We start from the raw sequence: 21,429 nt of genomic DNA, 5'->3' as shown, positions 1-21,429 counted from the left end.
AAAGAGAGGAAGGCAAAGCTGAGAGCTGCTACCTATGATACAGATTCCTCTACAGGAGAGTTGGTGTGCTAAATTGAAGGATGATAACCCAACTATGGCTTCTGATCATTTGCATCGACATCCTAGGAGTGTGTCTTTCTGCCTTTCTCGTGCTCTAAGACAAGCAAACCTAGAGGGCAGAATCTTTTTAATTTTCACAGTAGCAGTAGAAGAGTCTTTATCCAGAGCTGCAAGGTGCAGGGAGGGAATATTTTATTGTTTTCTTTTTTAGCTGCTTTTCCTGCCATACTGTCATACTTGCTATGATCCAGAACACCAAACAATATTTTATGCTGTTTTGAACTATATATACATTGTTTTATTAAAATTTTACTTCTTGGGGTATTTTTTTAATTTATTTTATAATTATTGTTGATTTTTTGCTGATATTGTTGATGTGCAATAGAACTCATGGGAAAAGTCTTAAGGCCTTCATTATCAAGAAGGCTGTTAAAGTTAGTAAAACATTCTTTTTAGCAGAGTATCCTTAGCTGTCACACTGCCTTGGTTGAAAAGCATTGGGATCAGTTAACATAAAGGTGATATCTTTCATCAGTGTTCAGCCCTCTGCTCAGACATTTCCATCTATCATTTAGTATTTCTGTCAAGTTACATTAATGTTGCAGCTTGCCACAGTATAGTTAAGTACTTTACTGATTGTCTGGTTAAAAGGTTCATAATGTGTGGAGATGGAGATTGACTAGTTTCTAATTCCTAAGGGGGAAAATACAGAAGCATTGTTAATGTGGTCCTTGGAGTAAAGATTCCCAGTGTTGTTGGAGGTTGGTGTGTGTGATATGTCAAGATACTAGTGGCAAGTATCACACCTAAGTGGGCTTCACTTGTTCAACTGCAGGAACTTCAAAATGATGGAACAGACCACAGTGGAGTGGAGAAATATGACTTTTGCCAATGAACCCTGTGGTCTGTAATGGTAAAGAAACAACAAGCAAGTGGTCTCAGTGAGATTGCGGACCATAAACCCCTGGAGTAATCTACTGTGCACAGCTCAGCATTACATTACAGGGAAAACATGCTTTGTCAATGGCTTTGCACAGCCCTGGAGATTGGCTAGTACTGGTCAGTGATAACCTTCATTAGGATGGTGGCTGTGTACTTGCTATTTTGGAAAGCTCTTCTGTGGACTTCATGTTGCTCTGAGGCAGTAATTACATAGCTTTTTAGAAAAGTGGCTTTTGCCATATTCTGAAATTTTGCTATGACTATTTTATTATTTCAGGATTTTGGTGTTAACTAATTCTGTTTTAATACTAGTTAACTGGACTTAGTATCAGCAAATTGAAAGAATAAAGCTGTTTAAGGAGAATAAATTAAATTTCAAAGCATCTGTTTAATTTTGGCTGTTGTCAGGTGAGATACCCAGGTTTTCGTTGGCAACTCGGTGGTCACCAAGTGGTCTTTACATGTTACAGATTTCCAATATCCAGGTGGAGTTGGGAACAGTAGGGCTGGCTGGCAAACAAAGCTCTAAAGTGGTAAGATGAAAGAACAAAATAAGAATGAAAATGATTGGATATGGACATTCCATTATGTTAGTAGACCATCAAAACTTATCATGGAAAAAAAAATATTCCATGAAGCATGTTGGTTGTTTGTGTAAAGCTGTCACTGCTTCTGCATGGCCTGGCTCTCTCTGTAATCAGAGAGCTTATCCAGGCACTCGTGAATGCTTGGATCTTGTAGCATGTTGCCTGTACCAGTGAAAAATATGTAGATGACTCCTCACAATTTTGAGGCATGTGCTACTGTCAAGTGGCACTGAAAATACAAGATTGTAGAGGTTTGCATCCCGTGACTGTTGCTTTTTTTTTTTCAAAATGAGTTTGCAAAAGACTTTTCCTAAGCCCTAAATGTTACTTTTTGGAAAACTTCTTAAAAAGAATTGCGGTTGGCTGCAGTTGCAGGGCATGACTGCAGAAACAACTCTTCTTTTAGAAGTGTAAGTATGTCTCCTTGGTGGTGTTTTGAATACTTAACCTCCAAGGGAGGGAACTTCCTCATTGCAAGTGTTAGTTTTCATTTTAGTTTTTTTGGCTGTGAAGTACGGATGTGGTGGTGTAACAAATGTTGCTAGGTTGACATGTGAAGAAGTTTGGGGAACATTAAAGTTCTCCTGTAATAAATAGGATCTAGAAAAGAGATTTTAAGAACTATCTACTTGATAGGACTTACTCTTGACGTACTAGCTGTTAAGTAAAGGGGGGTTTGGATTTAATCTGTCCCCTTCCCCCTTGCCACATAAATAGTATGAAGGCTTTGCTCTCCTAAAGAGGATTTTATACCTTAACAAAAATATTTGTACTGTAATATCATCCTGCAGTTCATTGCTCCAAGAACTGATGCACAACTGTGTTCTTTCCATTGTCCACCTCTTGGCCTTGGGCTGAAGTTTATTTCCAAAGCAAGGTTGCCAGTGTGGCTGCTTCAGGAGGAGTACTAATCTGAAGGATGAGACTGTTGAGTAAACAAATAAATATAGAAACAATCAGTTTGGCCTCTGGCAGCAGATGCAAGTGGTATTGTTCTTACATTATGGTTTACTCTTGCTAATTGGTCATGATGTTTGGCAAAATCACTTGAAATACTTGGTTCTGTACTAGAACTCTGTACTGATAATGGAGTATAGCAGGAATACAGTGCTGATTTGTGCTTCAAACAGCCTTAATGGTCTGTCACCTACTATTCTGTGACACATTTTCAGTGTACATGTCCCTGTTCATCCAAAACATTAGAGACTTGGGAGAAAAAAAAAGAGCCAAAGAAATGAAGCTGTTCTTGATGTCAGCACAGTAGTTGTATTTCAGCTGCCTTTATGTATTTCTACTCACTTCAGCAGTGTGGAAGTGCTGTAGATAGGAAAGAAGTTTTTATCTTTGAGCCTCTTTTTCTGTTTAATAGTTTTAGTTGGACTGAACCTAAATAGCAAGTGTTTTCTTACCTTGCTCAGGTCAGGTTTTATCTTCTTCCCATTCATAGCATGGCCCTTATCCCTTTCCTTGATTGCACCTGTTCTGTGCGAATACCCTGTTTACCCTAGAGGTGGGAAAGATGCATTTCTGTGTTGAGCTGTAACACTCCCCCTAAATAACTGAGACAGGGGAAAAAATAAGAGTAATGTGTGGTGCCCCTTACACTCATGTTCAGTGTGTGTGTGTTTGAATGTTTTTTTAACTTTTGAATATCTGTCAGCATGTCCAACCATAGTTAGAAAAGTAATGTTGCAGCCTCATGCAACATCATTAGCCTGTGCTTCTTGATTGCTTTACTGAGCAGAAAAGCTGAGGCATATTCAGAATATTGCTATACAAATGAGATTTTTTTTTCTAGATATAATTAACTAATTATATATTGAGTTTAGGAAGTCTGTCAGCTTGAGAACTTTTGTTTGCCTTATGCTTATAATTCTGTGTCTTAAATGATAATATCAGGAAAAATAACCTCTTGACAGTTTAAACATACTTTTCCTGAAGTGATTTTTTTTTTCTTATCATTAATTTCAATATAGTCTTAGTCTTATGTAGTGTAATACACTTTTTTCCTTAAAAAAAAACAAACCCGAAACAACAAAAAAATCCCAAACACTGGAAGCGTCAAGGATTTTAGTTTTTGTAAAAATTGGGGTATTCTAGTAGAAATCGAGGCTTTTACATGCACACACACACCCTTCAACCATATTTCTGTATGAGCTGAAAACTCTTGTTTTTCCTCATAGTGTTCAAGTTAAATATTCTATGTTTCAGTGTTGCTTTGTTTTTATATTTTCCTGCATCTTATATAGCTTAACGTTGCAGGGTTTATTATTGCAAATAACTGCAAAAGCATTCTGCATGTGATGAAATTGAAATTACACAATAAAAAGCTATCCTGACTTCTGAGGCCACAGTGTTCAAACACACAAATTTTTAAATAGGTCACTGAAAACTTAAAATGTAAGTGAATATTGACTTTCGTAGTAGTAAGTTCAGTTTTAAACCTGCTAAAGTCAGAAAATCTATCTGTGAGATGTGGCAGGGAGTCTGGGAATCATGAAATAATCACACACCTTGGAGTCTGAAAGATGCAAAGCACAGCTCAGTTCCTTTCTGGTGTGATGTATCTTTTTACACCCTGCGGTTTGCTGCTTATGAAAACCAGTATTATAAAAAGACTACTTTACCTCCCCTCCCTCCCCTGCTGAGCCAGACCCAGCAGTTAATTATAAGGCCTAATAGATTTGTTGGTTGAACCATCACGTGTTTGCACAATAAACTACCTTAGAACAGTAGTAAAACCTTCCATATAATTGCGTTGCACCAATCTGGTTATATGGATTCTTTCCTTTTCACTATATTAGTTTGTGAGCTAGTCTTAAATTACAAACCTTCAGTGTCCTGAGCCATCTTCTGTCATCATTTCTCTGTCCTGCCTGGATCCATAGAGTTTTCTTTCTGTGACTAATCTCTCCTCAAAGCTCATCCTGTAATAATAGGGGTATTTAAAAATGAGCAACAACCCCCACCAGCTCTAGAAGTTAAATTCTTGGTATTCTTAGGCTGTGGATCTGTGAGACATGATGACTCAGTTTAACAGCTCTCTGCTACCCTTGCTTTCCTACTTGTGGTTTGCCTTTCCTTTCCACATGCTGGGCCAACTCCAGAGCTCATCAGTACCTCTGTTAGCTGTTGCACCTCACCACCCTGACAGAGAAGTGACTGCCAAAAAATAACTCTCTGTAGTTGTAGTTGGTGAACAAGCTCTGAAGAGAGCCCAGCGGTTGCAGGAGCTGGGTGCCTGGGCAGGCAGCTCCTGCAGCTGCGCAGGATAGGTGGTCCCAGTGGGTGAGACCTCCTTCTTTGAGTGCTCTGAGCCAGCTTTAGGCTCAGGTCTGTGTTTGTGAAACTACAGCCTCTGGTATTTTACATCTTCCATTTTTACTGGTGACCAAAAACCTGTTTTTGAATTACACAATTTGTGTAATCTGAGATAGGAATAACAGGTTATTCCTATTTTAAAGGCTATTCTAGAAGAAATGTCATGAGAAGAAGCAATCTACTGAAATACGATGGTGAATAAAGTTCCGTCTCAATGCTTGCCTTTCAGTGGGTTCAGCACTATCATTGTCATGGCTCTCAGTGTTCAAGGGCACAGCCTAAGTAACGTAATGTCATATTTTACTCCAGTCTTTCTGACTTGTGGGATTTCTTATGCCTCATGATTTATTTATTTATTTATTTCCTCATGAAATGACAGGCTACTTTTCTGCATTGATTTGGCTTTTTTTGTGTAAATAGTTTTGAGTCATGATGTGCTGAAGTGGGTATGCTCACTTTTTGTAAGAAAATAGTTTGTAAATATAAGTAGTGCAGAAGGAGCTCTTCAGAAATTAGATGTGATTAAGGTGAAATTTCACAGGAAAACCTTCTTTTTTATATATATATGTATATAAACACGCACATAAGGTTTACCTGCACAAGTAATATTCACCACTGTTAGCAGATAGATAATTAAAACCCCATCTGTTCGCCATGTAATATTCTTGTATGAGCAGAAAAAGATGAGGTGACTGCAGGCTAGCATTTGAAAGCAAAGTCTAAAAGGAAGAAGTGTTGTCTTTAACATGAATGGTATTTCCTGTGGTGTATGTTTGGGTTGCTAATGTTCATTTCCTAGACTGAATTAGTTGTGTAGTCCACTAGACTGGAGATTATTTTTGCCTGAGATTCATAATTCATCTACTGATCTGCTTCAATTATTCTACTGGATGCTTGTAGATCCTTGATTCTCTTTTAATATCTGCAAATGGTAATTACGGTCAGCAATCATTCCTATCATGGAAATTGCTAAAGTAATTTCAGAAACGATGTTGTCATTTGTGTGAAACAAAAGACGTAATGGAAATCAAAATTGCACCTTCTATCTCTGGTGCTGTAATAGTTAAAGATGGAAAAACTGGTTCAGCTTGCTTTTGTGCAGAAGTATAAGGCAATATATATCACTTGGGTTTTGCTTAGTAAGGTTTCCTTTAATATTTCATGGGTGAGACTGCTTTTTGGTAAACAAACATCTTTAGGTGAGCAAGACCTGAGTCCTTGGCAAACGAAGAGCTAAGTGAAAAAATACTTCAGGAATTGTGCAGGCAGATGCGGATGTGTTTGTGAACACATCAGTAATCTTGAAATGAAGAACTGACCTGCAACATACTCTGGTCCCATTTGGAAAAGCATTAACTTGATCAGTAGCTGCTGTGAATGACTATCCCAAGAGAAGGGGAGGAAGGACATGATCACTAGCCATTTGTGCATCTTTTTGTGTGAGAAAGTGCAGGTTGCAGGTTTACCAGATCTGTTCCCCAGCCAGCAACAGAGCTAGCAGCTGAAAACTGTTCATGCTCTGCAAAAACAGAGACAAAGAGGGCCATCCCAAGAACTGTGGTGTCTGATTTTTTTATTCGGTCACACATGATTCTTCCTGTTGTTCCACCTTGCATTGCTGGAGGAAGCATGCTTTTTGTGCCACAGTTTAAGACAAGTCACTGCTCTCTTGATGCCTTCAGTGTTGTTCTGTTTTCTTCCTCCACTGTCTGCCCTTGCATTGCTCCTTGTGGACAGTTGCTGGGAAGAAAAGTGCTGAAGTTGCATCAACACCCTTGTGCTGATGTGTGACCTGCAGTGGTTTGAATACAGAAAAAGAAAGGAAAAAAAGGGCCTAGTGCAGTGTGCCTGAAACAAATGAATCCACATGTTGTGGGGGCAAACTGATGGGCCTTTGCTCCTTACTTAGCTGTAGATGGGATGGATGTGTGCAGCAAAGTGGCGCCTACCTTTAGCTCCAAGCAGGCAGTGAGGATGGGGGGCTTTCTGGAGGTAAGGCAGTTGTCCAGACAGCAGAAAAGGTCACTGGAACTGAAAAAGAGCTGTTGCATACTGGTGACTAACTACTGCTGGTCAAAAGAGCTGGGGCCTAGGGGCAAGACCTTTTAGTTATTAGTAGGACAAAGACTCAAGCTGAACTTTTAATCCCAATATATTTTGAGAGGCATTTCAAGAAGCCTGGAGCTTTATGGCATTTGCCTGTTTACTGTTGTTTCAGAAAAATAAAACCTTAGCAGCCAAAACTTCAAGGGGCTTCTGAAATGCAAGAATTTGATGTGATTCTGTTTCAAGTTGATAGAAAAATCAACTTGGATTTTCCTGGCTATGTAGTGCTGCTGTGCAGGCAGGGCTGAACAAGTCACTGGAAGGCAAAAGTCATCTCCATTTCACAAACTTTTGCATTATTTTACAGATGGTCACCTCACCAGAGTATGAAATTTGAGGTGCTAACAAATTTGTTTGCATGACAGTTTGCCATTAGAATGGAAAATACATTGTTGATGCACCTTAGAAAGTAGTAATAGTCTATTTAGAAAATAAGATGGGGAGAAGAATGATCTGTTTAGTAACTAGCCATATTATGAAAATGCAGTATGAAAATATATTAGAAAAAATATGCTTGTGGTGCAGATACATTGGCGAAGGATTTTACCTAGAGGTACACTACATATTATTTATGACAAGACTGGAGACAGGAAATGAGGGGAGTCCTTGCTGCTTTGGAGGCGCAAGGAATTGTGCTCTTACCCCATCAGTTGATTTGCCTCATCTGCCTTGAATTTTCTGCTTTGCGTTGTAAAATGTTGGTCTGTGTGATGCATGTTCCCAGATCAGTTTTCCCTGTGAAGAGACTTGGTTCTTTTCCAGCTACTTACCTTAAGCAAACTGCCAAAGAAAGAGGCTTCTCTGATTTTTGTAACATGACTGTTAGCGTAGCCTGTGATACCATGTTCCAGTTAGTTTTTATGTAAAACAGTTGGTCTTTGTAGGCTTTGTAGCAGTCTCTGTAGGCTTTGTAGTGTGGTCATGTCTGTTCTGCAATGGTTTAGTCCAGGCCAGTTCCTAAGAAAGTCTTGTGTATTGACACAAAGCACTCTGGACAGTTTTAACTAGCCCAGGAGAACAAAAGAGATTCAGTCCAAGCCTAGTAGCCTAATGAAATATCGGCTTTCATACGTTTTGTGAAGTCTTACGGCTTTTCAGTAGGATATCAGAGAGCTTGAAAATTCCTATCTGTGGGGAGAAGAGCACAGAGCAGTCAGAAATACCCAGACTTATGGTAGACTGTTGTATTTTTTGCTTGCACATGAAAAGTGGCTGTGCATGTGTGCTAGGTCTTGCCCAGTACATAACTAGTTAAGATTCTTTTGCGAATCTGAGCACAGCCTTATTCCCAGTGGCTTGAAATAGAGTAGACTTGGAAGGCTGTAGCTGTCCTGACTGATGTTCTGGGAGGAATCCTATTGTACAGGTTTTTTTTTTTTTATGCCTATCATGTGTCCAAAGTTTGTTCTCACATATTCATTAGGCAAATTTCTTTAGGTAGCCAAATGTTTTTCATGTTAATTCGCATGCAGATGGCTGTGGAACTTGCCCAGATCTGACTAAATGATATTTCTTTGTTTGATGGACATTCCTGTAGTTTCTTAGTGCAGTTTCCAACCCCTATTGTTGGGGTTGTTTCTTATATATATCGATCTGGTTGACAAATTGTTCCTTCTCCTTTCTAATTTTTCAGAACAGTGAAGGCTTCTAAAGAAATTAGGGTTCGTTTTTTTTTTATTTTTTTTATTTTTTTTTTAATTTTTTTTTATTAAACAGATGATCAGAGCAGCTAGATCCAGTCTCCACTTGGCTTGGTGTGTTGCCACTGGTAATTCCTGGGAGTGCTTCTTGATTTCTGGGCTTATTGCTGTTCCAGGGTTACACCTCTCTAGTGGTGTGAGAATAGCAGGCCTCCCAAGAAACAATTATAAGAAAAAAAGCAAAAATGATGCTGTGGTGCACAGGGCTCATGTGAGCTTTAAATATATGAGCAGGAGTATATTAGATTGATGATTTTAGTAGGGTGTAGTGCCATCCCTGAGGTAGAAGCTTTTTTTTTCTCTCTCAAGGCTGTCTTCTACATTTTCAGAAGGTTGCTGGAAAAATTGTCAGAGAAGAAGGGGGAAGGGCACAAAGAGTGGTGACTTCCAGCCTAGTCTGTGGAAGTTTCTTAAACAAAAGATTGTCTTGTACATTAATGGAAAGGGGTAATGCCAGTAGTGTTAAAAAAAAAATCAACATCAAGCTGCTAGGTGTTTGTAGTGGTTTTGGAGCCAAAATACAATTCCTATGCTAATATACATGTATGTGTATTTCTGGTTTTGATTGTAAGGTGATGATTGGGAGATCATTATATTTGTCACATGGAAAAATGTGTTTGTTTAACTAATGCATAATTGCATGATTCTCAACTAGCCAGTTTTGTGTGCTGCAAGTAATTTGCAATCTAAATAAATATTTAACTTGTGCTGAAGGAGCACAAGTTGCTCTTGTACTTCTTAAGGGGTGTGGTAGCAGCAGCGGGACATGGGATGCAAATCAAAACTAATTCAGAGTTGAATTATTCATTTCAAAGTAGCATTTATGCAGTGTGTTATAGATTCTTGATAAACCAGTACGGTACTGTTTGGAGCATTATTTACCTAACAGAGTTTTGAGAAGCAGATCTATGACATTCATAATTACTTATATATCCACAAAGATCAGTGGACAAATGAACAAATTAATAAGGCAGCAATCTCTTTTTCATTAAAATGGAATAAACCATTGAAGAGACATGTCTCTTCAACTTGGTGTCCTGTAAAACTGTTAAATAATAATGGGAGATGGTTCCAAGCTAACATTTGACATCTTTTTCATCTTTTGAACATTAGATAGCTGAATCACAGCCACACAGTGTAGTTCTGTAGAATAGATTGTCCCTGTTTTTTTTTTTGTTTTTTTTCATTGGCATAGAAGCATAAATTACAGAAAGCGGGCTGTGAAGTCATTTTTCTTGGATTTTAATATTAAGTAGTCCAAGACAGGATTGCTTGTCTCTCATAATTGTGAATGTATTACTGCTTAGCAATGAGCAGTTATTTTTAGAAAATGGATTTGGTTCTGCTAACTAAAAAAAATAACCCTGCCTCTCACAATACCCATTATCATAAAAATTACCCTCAAAATCATATTTCTGCAAGTTCTAAGTATGTTAAAGAACCCTTTTCATTGTTTCTAGTCTGAAAATACACTTTTTAAAGGGAACTGGGACAGGAAACCTATAATCTCTTCTGTATATTGTAGATCACATCAGGCAGAGTGCATACCTGCACTTACGCCCCCATGGTAAAGGAATTCTTCAGGCTGTTCAGTGAGTTGTTGTCCTCTTCAGTGCATCACAGTCATATCCTTCCCACTGTCTATAGTGTGTTGTCTTTGTTACTGAAGGATGAATTCTGAGTAAAATACTTGCCCCTGATAGTCTCATCTTCAGAAAAAACTGGCCTATACTCAAGGAATTTTGCAGACACCTGTATGACTTGGAAAACGCATTAGGGCATGATCTGAATGTTTCCATTTGTTCTGGGCATCTTCTTTACTTTATGTGTGCGTCATTTCCATGTTGCATTTACCCATCTTTGCAAGAGCATTGCTACGCACAGCAGATGTATGATTACCAGAAGAATTTTATTTTTCAGGTGAGAAATGGGAGGCCTTTTATTATGAAGAAAAACTGAGTAATAACCAGTGTAGGTGGGATATTAGGTGTACCATTAACTATACACAGGAAAGAAGTATTGAAAGATGTCTTATTTCAGTTTTTAATACATATGTGAGCTTATTCTGAATAAAAGTAATAAAATAATCTTTTCTGGTTTTGTGATTAATCCAAGTTTGTGATAAACTCTGGGCATTAGGTTGTAGCTACTCATTTTGTTGCAAAATTAACATTTTTGTCCAGTCTCACCATTGGCATATCTGGTTTTGTCTGCTTGGCCATTAGTAATTAGGTAGTATGCTGGTGTTTGGCTCTATTTACATAGGCTAAATCACTCAGTATGTCTTCTGAAACTTTTTCCTTTACACCACTTCTGGTTGTAGTGTGAATGCAGACACAACACGTGTGTCTGGTTAAATGCTTTGCCTTTTGAGAGTAAGGATTTGCCTTTTCTGCAAGTCTTTTCGCGGGTTCTTTTTCCCCAAAGCAATAACCTTGGGCACCATGGTGATGGTAGTGAAGTGGCAAAAAAGCTGTTGTGCTGCTATCAAGTTTTATTAAAACTTCTTCTGAAATCCTGTTTTTCATGCTTCCCTCCATCCCATCCCCCTGCTTTCTTTTTGGTTTACATGTCTTGGCATTGAGTGAACTGTATTCGTGAATCTATTTGAAAGACAGTGGTCGTTAGTAATTAACAATACGGTTCATTCCTTAATGTTCGTTGTTAACAGAACACACTTATTGCCTTGGAAACACAATTAGAGTTGAGTGAAATATACGGAACTAGATGTTAACTATCTTTTTTCGTTTAAAAAAGAGTTTAGTGATTTTTGGTGTGGACGGCTGTATTCTTTTCTCTTTTTCTATGCCTTTTAATTAAAGTGTGAAAGGAATAAAAAAAGACTATTTCTTAATTTTTAAGCTGTATGTTCTGAAGAAGAATACAATGTATAGTGTGATTAAACTTCCACATATACACACACATGGAGGCATGCACGATCACTTCAGAAGAGTTAGTTACACAACATGCTCATGGAAACTCAGTCATTTGCTCAAAAGGCAGCAGAACAGAGCTAGTACGGTTTTGATATGAAAATGTTTCAACTGTTAGAGCAGGGCATAGTTGGTGTGTGCAGGGCAAGCACTGGTGAGCACTAGCTGAGCCCTGTCCCTCTGTCTGCCAGGCACTGTTGCCCACTGACAGGGCTGCTGGGCTTCCACCCTGTGAGCAAGAGACTGGCTGCTCACTGGTTAGAGCATTTGAATAGGAAGTTTAAGGAATGTGCTTTACCTTTTTTTTTTATTTTTTTTTTTTTTTGCCTTGGGCAACACTCTGTGCACGTGACTGAATACATTCAGTTGATGATACTGTGTCTCAGCAGAGTTAATCCTGGGAAGTGAGATTCAAGCTTATCGAAAGGAGTTATAGACTTGCAAAATAATAAAAAAATCACACACCAGAACCTCTTTTCTTCACAAATACAGGTTGGTGATAATTTGCCTGTGGTTGTGGGGAGGCTAACTCCACTGCTTCTTGTTGCTTTGGAAATCTGAAGTTAATGCTCATGAGAAGTAAAGCCAGAGAACGTGAGTTACTCAGTGTGCCTGAAATCTACAGAGCCAGCAGTGAAAAGGCAGACCTTCTCTTTGAAGCACTGGCTTTAGCTGTGACTTATTCTGTGCACTGGGAACTGAGAGCAATAGCACCTAACCTAGGAAAAAATGCCAGCTAAAGGTAAATACTTCTTCAATGAAACTGATGACTGTAGGATGTCAGACCCACTCTGTGAGAAGTACCGCTATACGAGCCAGCAGCACCCACTCCTCCTACTGCTGCTCTTCATTGCAATCATCTTCTGGACTACTCTAATTATAGTCTTTTTTACCACTGAGGTGAGTATATCTTTTTCTTTGCGTTTGATATTTACAAAGATGATAAGTTGCTGTAACAGCACATGAAACACTTATCTAAATAATTTTTTGAGCTGCATGGTTATCAAAGTTGCAGTGTTGAAAGAAATCAAATAATTATGTATGTAATGTTGTGTATGTTTTGAAGGGACAGGGAAGAGAGGAGAGTGTTTACAGGCACATGCAGTTACTATAAGTATTGTTCTTGTCTTCCTGTATGTTATGAAAAAATCATAATTTATGGTAAATGGTAGCTATGATAGTAAATTAGTAATAAAGGGACCAAAGAAGGAACAAGAACGTAAGTTAAAATGTACTTAATTTCTCATATTTTGTTTTTTAGAGTCAGCTAAGAAATGTGAAATAATATAGTGATTCATTGGTTATGACTTCTTGAGGTGATTTTTTTTGTTTTGTTTTTATTTAAGCATTTGTAGATATTAATTCAAACACAACAGGAATCTCCCAATACAATGGGTGACCCATTGAATCAATAGTTAGTAAAGAACAGGGATCCTGTAGGCATAGGAAAGATGCAGCTTAAAGAATTTGTTGTTGTATAGTATAAACTTTCTGTAAAGAAATTTAGTGTCCAAGTCAGTCCAGTTGGCAGCTGTTGAAAAGGGGAGTTGATTTAAAGATAATGTAAAAGGTAATAAGGGAGCTGTTCTAATCCTTCACTGGCTTCTAAAACAGCTCTCCAAATACTGTGCTTCATGATAAAGTGCCTTTATGTCTCTCTAGCAATGAATCTAATCTTACCGATTGCATGTGTATCCCTTTTGGCTTTTATTATCTTAAAAAAAGAAAGAAGTATCAATGCTACTTACATGTAAGAAGTCATCTCCTGTAAAACTTCAGGAAAGAGCTGTTGAACAACTTTTTAGTAAAGCTTGAACTCTTCAAATGCTTTAATTTGGGTACACCTGCATTGTACAATATAGTGTAGTTAGACCTTAGCTTAAAAGACAAACCTGCTAATTTTGGAAATAATAATGGTGGAACTGGGGTAGACTGGGTATCTATAATAGTATTTATTATATTATCTCTGTGTGTGTGAAAATGAGGAAGTGCTAATGCTGCCAAAGTTAGACTACTTAGGAACTCAAGTTAGCATATTTTAAAGCTATCTAAAGCTGTTTCCAGGACAGTATAGTATAGCATTTTATGGTTTGTTTTTTTTTTTTTTGTTTTTTTTTCTGTTTTTTTTTTAAGGGGACATTTAGACCAACTGTAACACTTTGTTTTCCTTTTGCAGGAAGCACATAATCATCTTGCCTTCATTATTGCAGTATGTGCTGCTCTTGTCATATTTGCAGTCATGTACTTACTTTTATGTATTGAATCCCTGTTTCGGAGGTGGCTGATGCTATTTGGAGTTATGATTTGGGTTTGCTTCTTAATCATAGGATATGTATCACTTTTTGAAGGAGAAAATGATTACCAACTGTGGGAACAGGTGTGTATATCTTGTTTATTCAGGTACTTACCTGAAATTTCTAGCCAGTATTTATGAATGTGTTTTGTGGGCTTTATTTTTGCTGAATATTATAATTGCATAGTAATTTTTTTGTGAGATTTAGATTCATGTTCCTAAATTGGTTTTATTAGTTTATTTTAGTAAATTTTAGCTTGTATTGTTTATTATAATGAAATACAGTTCAGCTGAGAAAATTGGATCATTGTATAAATTTGTGTAGGAATTGCATCATGAAGTTATAATTAAATTGTATTTTTATTTGTCTCTTGCTGAATCTTAATTACCCTGAATTCATCTTTGAGAGAATTTTTCATGAATAATACTTGCTTTGTTAATTTATAGGGTCGAAATGGTGTTCAAGAAATGTATAAAGGAGTCTAGAGCTGGGTGTGCCCTAGGGAGCCTGTTTTCAAGTGAACAATAAGAATTAGTGACACATCCTGGCATAGCTGGGTGTGGCTAAAGTCCATTGCTCAGTATCTCTGATCAGAAGACTGGCGATATCATGATGCCAAAAATACCATGATCTGTAGGAAACTCCTCCTAAGATCGCATAATGTAAACAGAAGAGGTTTTAATTGAAATAAAAATTACTTTTTATCTTGTTTTGCTGACTATTCCCCTCTTTATTTCAAATAACGAAAGATTTAGCTTATCAGTTAAACAGTCAAAATCTGATTTGTATTATGGCCTAGAGCCAGCACTGTGTATTTACAGTTGCTGTTCAGTGTTTTTTAACTTAAGGAAGAACCTATTAGTTTAGGAAAAAAACAAAATTCAGTGTTCTTAACAAGCATATAACGAAGCAAGATTTGGTTTTGCTGCTTTCAGTGCTGCAAGCCACTGTCTTGTGTTGTCATGTGGTAATAATTCATTAATATTGATTTAAAGCCTAAAATATAAAGAGATGTTAGATTAGAAAGTAGAACTAAGCAGGTGCACTTAAGACTTTTAAGTTACGAATTTATCACTAATTAAAGCTATTACTTAAAAGCAGATATGACCTTTACTTGTCCATGCTTATAAAACTGTTACACAGTGTTTAGAACATTGTGTAATAGGGCTTGTACATGTGGCAGAAAAGGTATTTTTCAGTCCACCTAAATTGGTAAACATCATAGAGTCATGGAATGATTTGGGTTGGAATGAAAATGAAAAGATAACTTTGGTTGAATGAAAACTTATATTCTTGTTTGTCTGTTTATTGTTGTCCCAGTAAAGATATCAATTCTGGCAAAACTTTTAATGCAGACTGCGCCTTGAAACTTCCTTTAAAGAAGCTCATGTCTGGAATGACACAAGTTGAGTTGCAGTGATGAGATGGAGCTGAGCCAGGAACACAGCAATATTTTCTAATTACAGAATCACAGAATTCTAAGGGTTGGAAGGGACCTCCAAAGATCATCTAGTCCAACCCCCCTGCAAGAGCAGGGTAACCTAGAGTGCATCACACAGGAACTTGTCCAGGCGGGCCTTGAATATCTCCAACGTAGGAGACTCCACAACCCCCCTGGGCAACCTGTTCCAGTGATCTGTCACTCTCACAGTAAAGAAATTTTCCCTGATGTTCACATGGAACCTCCTGTGCTCCAGTTTACACCCATTGTCCCTTGTTCTATCACTGGACATCACTGAAAAAAACCTAGCTCCATCGTCCTGACACTCACCCTTTACATATTTGTAAACATTGATGAGGTCACCCCTCAGTCTCCTCTTCTCCAAGCTAAAGAGTCCCAGCTCCCTCAGCCTCTCCTCATAAGAGAGATGTTCCGTTCCCTTAATCATCTTTGTAGCTCTGTGCTGGACTCTTTTCAAGCAATTCCCTGTCCTTCTTGACCTGAGGGGCCCAGAACTCGACACAATATTCCAGATGTGGCCTCATCAAGGCAGAGTAGAGGGGGAGGAGAACCTCTCTTGACCTGCTAACCACACCCTTTCTAATTCACCCTAGGATGCCATTGGCCTTCTTGGCCACAAGGGCACATTGCTGGCTCATGGTCATCCTCCTATCCACCAAGACCCCCAGTTCCCTTTCCCCTTCACTACTGTCCAGCAGGTCAGCCCCCAACCTGTACTGGTACATGGGGTTGTTCTTCCCCAGATGCAAGACTCTACACTTGCCCTTGTTGAATTCCATCAAGTTCCTCTCCATCCAACTCTCCAGCCTGTCCAGGCCTCGCTGAAGAAGTGTTGAAGGGTTGTTAATTTCCATATATATGAGCTAAACACTATAGCAAAGCTCTAAGTATGGATTTAATTTTTATAGACCTTCCATCTGTTCCCTAGCAGTTTAGTGGACCATTGTGCATTTTGTAAAATCTGTGCAGCCAAATATGTAGTTAGTGGCAATAATGATTATTGTGTCAGCAACAGTAAGTGTTGGTTGGATTTTTTTTTATTTTTATCAAATACAGAATAAATATATATGTGTGATTGGGTGGTATTAACATTAGAATAATAACTTGGAGAAGGTAAGAAATCTGATTCTATTCAGTATTGCTATCCTTGCAACACACTATTCCTGTTATGTCCCTCCAAGCAATTTTTCCTCTATAGCAGTTCCCTCCAGGCTTTTAGGACTACCACTGTCCTTATGGTTTTAATTGTGCTTTTGGAAATGTCAACATTTAATTGTTCATTAATTGTTTAATTTAATGAGCAAGAATCCTGCTACTTTTGTCCTTATTCTGTAGTGATTTTTTGACAGGCACCTCATATCATGTATGTGTGATTATTTTCCTTTTTTTAAATTTCTTTCTATCTTTCTTTCCAAAGGTGCCATTCTTTCTATTCATAATCTTCACAGTTTATACCATGCTACCCTTTGGGATGCGAGGTGCTGTCATAATTAGCATTCTTTCTGCTCTCTCCCATATTATTGTTCTAAGCATTATGGTAAGCATGACTTCTCAAGAAAATAAGGAATCCATTCTATTTCAGGTAAGGAAATACTCCTTGTTAAGTAATTAAAAGCTGTGGTCTTATCACTATTTGATATTGGCATAACTATCCTGTTTAAATAAGTTCCAAGCTTTCACATGGATCTTTCACCTACATGCATTTGGAGGTTGGGCCCAGTGTGGTTTTCAAGCTTTTCAGAAAATTGCAGTTATTTTAATCTCGAATGAATTTTGTTTTTCTGACCTAAGTGGAAGAAGAATAATTATTATTTTAATTTCTTTATTAGGTAACTCAAAATATGTCAGACTTTGTCACAGTCTTCTTCCCAGTCTGTGCTGTTTCAGATGGGTTTGTCTAATTTCACCTGGCACTGCCTACTGGGTGGATCAAAAGGGCTTTTGCTGCCCTGGGGGGTTAGTAGGACCTGGAAGTGCCACTCTGTGTTTTTTTTTTTTTTTCATAAGTTTCACCAACACTTATTAGTATAGTGTGTTGAAAGGAGCACCCCATCTCTTCTGATGCAAGTGTGTTTGCACGTTTCTGCCTGTATCAAACATTTGTTCCTGCAAATAAATGCTAACTGATATAGCAGAATTTTCTGTTTCATTATACTACTGTACGTTTGGACAGGAATGTCTGTGACTGTGCAAATTAGCTGATATCCCCTGGTGCATCTTGGCTAATTGCAACACTGTGATTTTGTGTGTGACGGGGTAAATTGCATGCGGCTTGGGGTAGATAGTTTTTCAGGGACTAGCATATATGTTACTGAAGTATCAATGACTGCTCTGCAATAGATAAATATTTTTCTTCTGTGCAGCTGTTTGCCAATGCTATCATTTTCTTTTGTGGTAACTTGATGGGTGCATTTCACAAACGCCAAATGCAGGTTGCTTCGTGGGATTTGTATAGATACACCTTAAAGTGCATTCAGGTCCGAATGAAATTGAAGATTGAAAAGAGGCAACAAGTGAGTGAACTAATTCATATTATGAATTGTTTGTTTTAATTTCTGAAGTCTGTATAATTTTATAAAGTTGGTGACTAATGCATGTTGGAAGGGTTGGTCCAATCTTTGAGATACCCACCTAGTGTCAAAAACAAAAGTTGTGCCATTTGTAACAAAAGAAGGAAGTTAAAGGGAGGAAGCTGTTCTCTGTGGCTTGTCTATATGAAAATCACTGTATTTGTAACAGGAATGTAATTTCCAGTTATTTTAGGTACTTTTTTCCAAGTGTAAGATGTTACTAGGACTGGCCCAAGGTAACTTAAAAGAGCATGCCCTTACTGCCCTGAAAAATACTTGTAATTTCAACAGTTAGTTTCATGGTTCCCTTGGTCACATTTTTTTGTTTTATTTGTTCTTGTATTTTCTTGTCTCACAAACTGTTTTTCTTTTACTAGAAGAAAATTGGAGCCTAAGGCAGAAAAAGAAACCGTGCAATACATTACCACATTTGAGTATGAAATTGTTTATTTCCGTAAACTCCAGTGGTATTTAAACAATAAGCAAGGAACATAAATTTCTTACCAAGGAAGGATTGTAAAGAAGAATCGGAGCTGAAACTAGGGTGCCTTTCCTCTTTTATTCTGGTATAAATAGGGTTAAGAACAGCAGCCCTAGAAGGCTGGTGTGTACTGAGTTCTCTGCCCACAAGTTATTAGGTAAAAGGAAGGGGCTCAAAAGTGACTGACAGGATCAAATTGAAAAGAAGAAAATGCCACAGTGCTAATGTGATCTGTCCTCTGATGCTAATCTTGTGAGATGAGAGGACAAATCTGCATGAAAGTCCTGGCAGAATTTCCCCACACAGCAGCCAGGAAAGCATCTGATCAGCTTATGCAGGCACTGCGCTCTCATTCTTTGGGTGATGTGGTAACTTGCATGGTTTTTATGGTTGCTTGTTTGAGGTGTAGATATGGTTGAAGTCCATAGATAGCTTGCTGTCATCTGTGTTGTGATTTGTCAGACAGGTCTGAGTCTCCTTATTGCCACCCAATTTTTCTCTGTGAAGGTGATGTGAGAAATGCTCTAAGCGTTCAACATCCCTTCCTTGAAAACTGTGTGTCAGCCTCAAATGTCCCTGTTGCAGTCACTGGGCTGTGCTGTCAGTTTAAATTGCTCCCCAAGGTTGACTTTCCTAGTATTAAAATGCTAGAGGAAGAGAAGGAGGTTTCTATTTCTGGGGGCAGTATCAAACTAAATTGTTGTGTATATGTAGTCTGGGGCAGTAATTGATGCTCAAGAGCTCCCACTGCTATCCTAAGGCATTTCATTTTGGTGGCAGGCACTGGTTAAGTAACACTGGCAGCTTACTGCCCTCTGAATGCTGCTGCATTGGGTATTCAGGAAAAGGGGACAGAAAAAGGAAAAGATTTGGTCCAAGAGGACAGCATTTTACTCAGTTACACAATGTGTTGACCTTGCTGGCTATGTCCTCTGAAAAGGTTCCTGCTTGTAGCTGCTCCATGTGACACTTCCTTTTCTCTGGTGGCTGTCTCTGAGGTAGAGTCCTTCCTGGCTTAAAAGTACTCTGTTTTTGTCTTTCTCTTCTGCCCAGCAGCTTAGCAGGGTTGTCTTTTGAAGAAAATACTTTTAAGCCAAAGCCAGTGTAAAACAGTGCACTGGACAGTCAAACAATGTGAGTTTTGAAGACTTCGTATTGTCACTTAGTTCAGAAGACTTTCAGTGGCATCAGTTCCTTTAAACTATAGCATGTTGTCGACACTTTGATATCTGTTGCTGCTTTTCCAGCATTTGAGAATTCACCAGGTTTTTAATACTGCATAGTTTTCATTACAAATTATAAGCTTTTATGAGAAGCTTTATCTGACAATGCTAACATAACACTGAGATTGGTGGGCAAAATAAGTGTTCGTTTGTCCTGAAATTGTAGTACTGAATACTGAATTTTTGTGTGTGTCATAGTTACAGAGATATGTCATAGCTAGGTTACAAGGAACAAAAGAAAAAAAAAAGGCAACAACCTTACTTAACTGTAAAATCTGTAATTTTTTGAGAATAGAAATGTGAAAGTCTTTTCTGGGAACCCTGACATACATTACTCAAAGGCTATTTGAATAAAGGCATCTCTCTTTTTCTATTCCTTCTTGCAGTCACTGAAATCCTGCAGTTTCAAATTTACTGTTTTGAGAATTTTGCATCATTGATTTTTTTTATTCTTTTTCCTCTTCTCATTTTAGGAAAATTTGCTTTTATCCATACTGCCGGCTCATATCTCTATGGAAATGAAGCTAGCAATCATAGAGCGGCTAAAGGAAACTAACGATAATAGGCAAATGCATGACAATAACTTCCATAGTCTATATGTGAAAAGGCACCAAAATGTTAGGTAAGTACAAAGTCTAGAAGTAATTGTATTAAGCTGCTGATTCTTAACAATGCATATGGTCCAGTCAAATTAAAATTTAGAAGTAGACTTTTGGGCTGAATATGCATTTTTTCTGTTGTGGGAAGGTAGCATGTCATGAACTGATGTGCCATCTTCTAATCAGCTGAGATACTTGAAGCTTTTTTCTGGAGTTGTTTTCCAAGGAGAGAGACACTTTCTATTAAATGCGCTGTAATATTTAAGCTGACTGCGGAATAGACATATCTTCATATTTCTATTATGTTGATTTTCTCTTTTGTTCCTGTATAGCATTCTTTATGCAGACATTGTAGGATTTACTCGCCTTGCCAGTGACTGCTCTCCTAAGGAACTAGTAGTGATGCTGAATGAACTTTTTGGAAAGTTTGATCAGATTGCAAAGGTAGGTGTTGCAGTTTGTTGTGCAGCAGGGATAAAGGCCACCACTGGAAAAAGAAATTGTCTTTTCCACAAGACAGAAGGCAATTGGTGTTGGTGCTTCTGAAGTCAGGAAGGAAAGGCTGCTTTAGCTTTACAGCTAACTAGCAAAGTTACATTACAGCAAATTTTTATCAGAATTAGGAGATTTAGCAATCTGTTACTCTAATTCTAATTCTTGAGTCTGGAGGTTCATCTGTATTGTTCACGGAATTGTCTGATGGCAAGAAATAATTGTAACAGGGCTGGAAGAGGTACTGTACACAAGCTCTATTGAGGAGCTTTGCTGTATTCAGTTAGATGGATTGTTGGCTGTATAAATGAAGAACTCTCAGGCACACATTTACATTCATAAATTCAGTTATACTGCATCAGACCAAGATGTTCTTTACTCAGGAGTAATAATTAGTAATGGGTGCTTACAGGAAAATGTAAGAATGGGAAGTCGATTAAAATGGCCCCTATGAAGAGATACCCCTACTACTGACCCTTTAGAATAGCAGTAGTTCTTCCACTTCCAAGTGCTGTTTAACTTCTTTGCAGCAGTAATTGAAAACTTTGGTTTTGAGTTCTCACATTACAGGGACTGTATCATATACTTGTTTGCATGATTTGACTCTATGTGATGGTTTCTGTTATTCCCTAAATCTGATCCTAATCCTAGGCATATGT

At 38.0% G+C, this 21,429-nt stretch overlaps 1 protein-coding gene across 3 annotated transcripts in view; it reads left to right on the top strand.

Moving 5' to 3' along the window:
• Positions 1–21,429, top strand: part of ADCY7 (adenylate cyclase 7) — a 67,643-nt gene that overhangs the window by 20,802 nt on the left and 25,412 nt on the right. For 2 of the 3 annotated variants that reach the window (XM_057396541.1, XM_057396540.1), the window contains exons 2-7: positions 12,142–12,549; positions 13,826–14,026; positions 16,823–16,987; positions 17,769–17,918; positions 20,153–20,301; positions 20,611–20,722. In XM_057396541.1, the coding sequence (XP_057252524.1) occupies positions 12,379–12,549; positions 13,826–14,026; positions 16,823–16,987; positions 17,769–17,918; positions 20,153–20,301; positions 20,611–20,722 (948 nt within the window). In that variant the 5' untranslated portion in view covers positions 12,142–12,378. Of the gene's footprint in view, positions 1–12,141; positions 12,550–13,825; positions 14,027–16,822; positions 16,988–17,768; positions 17,919–20,152; positions 20,302–20,610; positions 20,723–21,429 lie in introns of those variants that run through there. The other variant, XM_057396542.1, reaches the window with a different exon arrangement.

This window comes from Pezoporus wallicus, unplaced genomic scaffold, assembly GCF_028554395.1.
Source record: "Pezoporus wallicus isolate ANWC-B61680 ecotype Strahan unplaced genomic scaffold, APGP_CSIRO_Pwel_v1 contig_3324, whole genome shotgun sequence".
NCBI classification, from domain to species: Eukaryota; Metazoa; Chordata; class Aves; order Psittaciformes; family Psittacidae; genus Pezoporus; species Pezoporus wallicus.
Note: the sequence above shows the minus strand (reverse complement) of the source record. Positions and strands in the feature narration are given on the sequence as shown.